This window comes from Hoplias malabaricus, chromosome 7, assembly GCF_029633855.1.
Source record: "Hoplias malabaricus isolate fHopMal1 chromosome 7, fHopMal1.hap1, whole genome shotgun sequence".
NCBI lineage: Eukaryota > Metazoa > Chordata > Actinopteri > Characiformes > Erythrinidae > Hoplias > Hoplias malabaricus.
In genome coordinates this window covers 38,406,005-38,411,486 of record NC_089806.1, presented here as the reverse complement: position 1 = coordinate 38,411,486, position 5,482 = coordinate 38,406,005, and the positions used below count along the sequence as shown (strand labels likewise).

The following is a 5,482-nucleotide window of genomic DNA, read 5'->3' as shown; positions in this document are numbered from 1 at the left end:
TTCCGAACCCTGTTCTGAAGCGTAATGCATAGGAGCATTGCTTTTATCTGCATTTATGGCAGAGTAAATGCAACAAAATTACCAAAAATCTTTAAGTAGTATGTAAATTATAATAGACTATTCATAGATATTATGTTGTTGTGTAACACTTATAAAATAAATGGAGCAGGATGAGTTTCTGGATTATTAGCTTCTTTAAAAAACAGTGAAATATTCCCACATTTGAGATAATATCTTATTTGCATAGTGTCATTTCCCTATAATAATAAGGAACAAAATCTCTAAAACATAAGAATACGAGTCAAATATTCGGTGTGACATCTGTTGTTAAAAAAAAAAAATCACCCCATTCACCTGTATTGTCTCGCCTCTCCAGCCTGACGAAGTTGACGCTGCTTCTTTCATTGATGCTCATGCTCTGCGCCCACCGCGCGGACCACTTTTGGTCTGTGAGGGCAAGATGACACGAAAGAGGCGCCGAGGACAGAGCATGCGCCGTGGTTGAAGATAAAGCAAAAGAAAAGAAAACAACAATCCTGTGTTTGCTATGGAGCTGAAAGCAGCGTACAGTGAGACCATGAACCTGTCGTCCAACCACAGTGTCTCTAACCACACGCGTGTGCCCGAAGATGCGCCCCCAGCTCCGGCTCTTGTACAAGCACTTGTGGCCACACTGTTGTCACTGCTCACGTGTGCCACTGCTCTTTCTAACGCCTTTGTTGTTGCGACCATAGCGCGCTCACGCAAGCTGCACACACCGGCCAATGTGCTGATTGGTTCCCTGGCTTTCACCGACCTGCTGGTGTCTGTGCTCGTCATGCCCTTAAGTATTGTTTACACAGTGCAACATTCATGGACACTGGGACGAGTGCTCTGTGACCTGTGGTTATCCTCTGATGTCACCTGCTGCACGGCGTCCATCCTGCACCTGTGTGTGATTGCGCTCGACAGATACTGGGCCATCACAGACGCTGTGGGCTACGCCAAGCGACGCACCATCTCTCGGGCCACTGCCATGATCGCCGCTGCCTGGGTCATAGCAGTGTCCATCTCACTGCCGCCATTCTTCTGGCAGCAGGCTCGCACAGAGGACGAAGTGACCAGCTGCACCGTAAACACGGACCACGTCTTCTACACTATCTACTCCACCTTCGGCGCCTTCTACATCCCCACGCTGCTGCTCATCGCCCTCTACGGGAGAATCTATGCTGAGGCACGCAAACGAATCCTCAAGCAGTCACCCAAGCGCACCGGCAAGAGGCTAACCTCGGCACGACTCATCAGCAGCTCCCCAGGATCCGTAGCCTCCAACACCTCGCTCAACTATGGCACGCATGAGACGCCACCTTCGTCGTCGTGCGACACTGTCTCTGTTGCCAACCACCAGGTCAAGGTGACTGTATCTGATGCCCTCCTGGAGAAGAAGAGGATCTCTGCAGCTCGCGAGAGGAAGGCCACCAAGACTCTTGGCGTCATCCTTGGTGCATACATCATGTGCTGGCTGCCCTTTTTCATCTACACGCTGCTGGTGCCAATCTGCACCACCTGCACCTTCTACCCGGAGCTCTTTGACGTCTTCACGTGGCTGGGCTACCTGAACTCGCTCATAAACCCCGTCATCTACACCATGTCCAATGAGGACTTCAAGCAGGCCTTCCACAAGCTCATCCGCTTCAACTGTTTCAGATCTTGAAGCTATTGGATCTGCTACATCGTGGAATGGATGGGTAAGGTGTACCGGGATTCAATACAATTGGAATTTGTGAAGGGCTAGTTGAAACAACTTTTTTTTTTGAGTTGGGAACCTCAGGAGAACTGGTCATGCTGAGGAGAAAAACAACACTGTAAGACTTGCTTATCAGTGAAAGCATCAGCATCTCTCCAGGATCCATGACCTCAACCAACTTGCTTTGCTACAGCATTAGATGCTGCTGCTCTCCTTGTCCGATGGCATCCCTAGCCACCAGGTCAAGCATAACAAGTCTGACACCCAAAAGGACATGGCAAAAGGGTGTCCACTAAGCCACCGGACATGATCATGGGTGCTGGCTGCTTTTCTTCATCTACAAACTGCTGGTGACAATCTGCACCAGCTCTACTTTCATCATCTTCACCTGGCTGGGCTACTAGAACTTGCTCACGAACCTTGTCATCTACACCATGTAGATCCTAGTGAGGACTTCAAACTGTGGATGAGATGTAGCAGGACTCAGTCATGGTATAATGGATATGTTTAACCTGCAAGAAGGGTTTGGCTTAATCAGAACCACTTTTGAGATTGGTAACCTCAGGAGGTTGGGTACGATCGAAGGTTTCTTGACTAGTTGCACAAGTCTTTTTAAGTGACTGTTTGGGAAAGTAACTGATTGCGGAAAAAAGGTAACTTGCTCAAAGCACAACATGACAGCTAGTTTGAAACAGATTTTCCAGATTTGGGAACCTCAGGAGAATCGGTTGCACCTAGGAGTAAAACAGCAGTGCAGGGGATCGCAATGAGCCACTGGGACTTGTCAAGGCCCAAGTGTGGGCGGAGAAATATTAAACTTGCTTCGAGCACATCATAAAAAAGATGGATATCCTAAGCCTACATAAAGGGATGAGCTGTCCAGAAATAATTTTCAACCTCTTATGGAATGGTCGCACCAAGGAGAAACACGGTTTATTGGCACAAATCTCTTCAAAGCAACTTCTGTCGGTGGGTAACTTGCTTAAGGACCTTGTGAAAAGAAGGATGGATGGAACTATTTCTGAGATGGAAATGGTCACACCAAGGACAAATATAGTCGCACCAGAGACATGCTTATAACACTATGGAGACCCATTGCAAATCTGAATGTCTTTTTCAAGCCAGACATAACAAATCAATTACCAATAAGCTACTGCTTGCCTATGAAGGCAATCTGACTTGATTTCAAGTGTCTCCATCTGAGGTCCTGGGACTGGATTGGGGCTTTGTGAATCATGGAGCCTAATTTTGAGCATGAAGTCTCAAGAGTGGCCTATAAAGTCTCATCAAAGAGGCATAAAGTCTCGAATGAGGTTTGATGCCCTTTTTTTCCTGCTTTGTATCCAAATAAGGAACAGTGATCTGAGTGGAAATCCCCATTAAAGAAATCTGAACTGCCCTACAATTGTAATGCGCAGGGGTAAACTGCCCCACTGCAGAAGGCCCCGGGTGGTGAGGCAATTCTTCTAGTTCTGGTAGTACTTACTAATGATTGTAATGGAAAAGCCATTAGGCCTGCTGTATCTATGTGTGAGATGTGTAACTGCTGGGCAGTGTGTGTGTGTGTGTGTGTGTGTGTGTGTGTGTATTTTCACATGCTTGTGTAATTTCAGGCAAATTTGTAGTATATTTACAAAAGTAAACTCCATACTTTTGTAAATATACATTGATGTGCAAAAGTCAGAGACCATTTCTCGTATATATTCTTCCTGGACAAGAGAGCCATTATTCATTTTTCAGCGTCAGGAGGTAAATGTGGAGAATAGATTTTCACATTAGGTTTCCTTGGCCTTTTTCATAATTGCATCATTTGCATAAATTTAAAGGGACACTGTAGTATTTTTACATTGCAATTACAGCTACACGTTCATTGTGATGCTCCACTGACCTGTAATAGGGAGAACAGAACCTCTGTAGTTGGGCTCAGCACTGCAGAAACTGCACTGTGTTGTTTTTGGAGGAGCATAGGAAAACAGCCCCATCCCTTTTATTTCAGGATAGTGCTGTAAATGTGAATTACACTCTGCAAAACTGTAGGGGAGCCCAGGTGCAAAAATACCACATTTAGCCTAGTGTTTCTTTAAACAGACCTTTTAGTTTTAATATTTGTCATATTAATATTAGAAGTTGAATTTTCTGTTTGCTTAATATCCAGGGAATCCCATTTCCACTGTTGAATAAACTAGAAGGATCTAGAAGCTGGAGCCTACCAACCCATCACATCCTCACACCTCATATTTCCATTCATACAGACAAAAGCATGTACCTATAGGTCCTGAAAATGCCAAATAAGGTCATAGCGCACAACTCACAGTTCACCAAGCATATTTTTCCTCTATCATGTCTTGGTGTCGTGGTTGTCCTATCTTATCTTAAATCTTTTAAAGGTGACATACCACTAAGTTCTGGGGTCTTAATGAAACGTCTGACATGCTTTGGTCAAAAGGAACAGCACAAGGATCAAACCAAACAGCCCTGTTCAGAATGACCCGTTTCAGTGCCTGTTCCTTAAATGAGAAGTCACCCCATCCACGAACACGCAGCAGTGAGTGGCACAAAAGTTCAAGTCTTGCTTGGATCCGTTATTCCTCCATACCCAGTGATTGCCATTTTTGCTCAGTTCTTTAACTTTTACTTCATTTTAACTTAATTCTTATTTCTCTGCCATTCTCTAATTTATCTGTCCTCATTTTTACGGTTTTGCTCAGTTCTCTTATTTCTGTGCTGTTATTTTTACTGTTTTTGCTGTTGTTGTCTTATTTGTCCACTCTATATTTTTGCTTATTTTTCTGCCCTCTGTTTCTCCATTTTCATTTGGTTCTGTCTTGTTTCAGTGTGTGGGTTTTTTTGTAAGTACATTATATTTAATTCTGAAAGATCTAGCAATATATAGCGGGAATAAATTAATTAATTAATTAAAAATGCTTCCCTTAATGTTTGTGCCTCTTTGCTTTGTTTCTTGACACTGAAAAATGAATTACTTCAACTCAGTCACCGTTATAACGAAGTATAATAAACGAAAGGTTCCTCTCTGACTTTTGCACTGTGATGTACGTACATTCCCGTGTAGTTGGTTTTCTGTTTTTATGGGTTTTGCTGTCTATTTATTTTTATTTATAGATATTTTTTTCTCTGTGTTTCTCACATTGTTGGAAGCTTTTCTCAATAGAGCAGGTCTGAAAACGGAAACAAGGGGCTGTACGACTTTGTCATTACCGAATATTGTTCAAAACATCTGCATTTTGTGAACCGTGTGTGGGACAGCTTTGACTGGACATAAATGGACTGCAGTCATTTTTTGGTGTAGAGCACAATTTGATTTGTCTGAGGAGACCCAGACTAAGCCAATTAACGATGCAAAACACACTTCCGGTTTTACGGTAACTGCATTAAACGGCTGCTTGCTGGAAAGCCGTCATTTCATGGAAAGCTTCTGCTGTACTATATGAGCTTCTGTGCATTTTAAGCAATGTCTTGTACCTACCTTGACAATGTGGGCTCCATTCCAACCCAAACGGACGTCTAACAAACTGCTGCTATTACAAAAAACAAAAAAAAACAAAAAAAAAACATGGAAAAGATAACAACAATAAAAAAAGAGTGTCACTGACTGGGGATTGTAGCAGTTTTCATTGAGCGATGATCACCAGAAGCAGGGGTTCAGGCAATAATCGTGTGATGGCATTCTTCAGGTGTGGAGAAGACTATCTCTGTCTCTTTGTCTTTTATTCACTGCTCGTCCACTTCACTGTCACG

At 43.5% G+C, this 5,482-nt stretch overlaps 1 protein-coding gene across 1 annotated transcript; it reads left to right on the top strand.

The window, feature by feature from the left end:
* The first annotated feature begins 452 nt into the window (after nucleotides 1-452).
* On the top strand, nucleotides 453-5,257 carry LOC136702641 (5-hydroxytryptamine receptor 1B-like). Its single transcript, XM_066677788.1, has one exon. It carries the CDS (start codon nucleotides 548-550, stop codon nucleotides 1,691-1,693), a length of 1,146 nt encoding a protein of 381 aa, XP_066533885.1. The 5' UTR covers nucleotides 453-547; the 3' UTR covers nucleotides 1,694-5,257.
* Nucleotides 5,258-5,482: the final 225 nt, after the last annotated feature.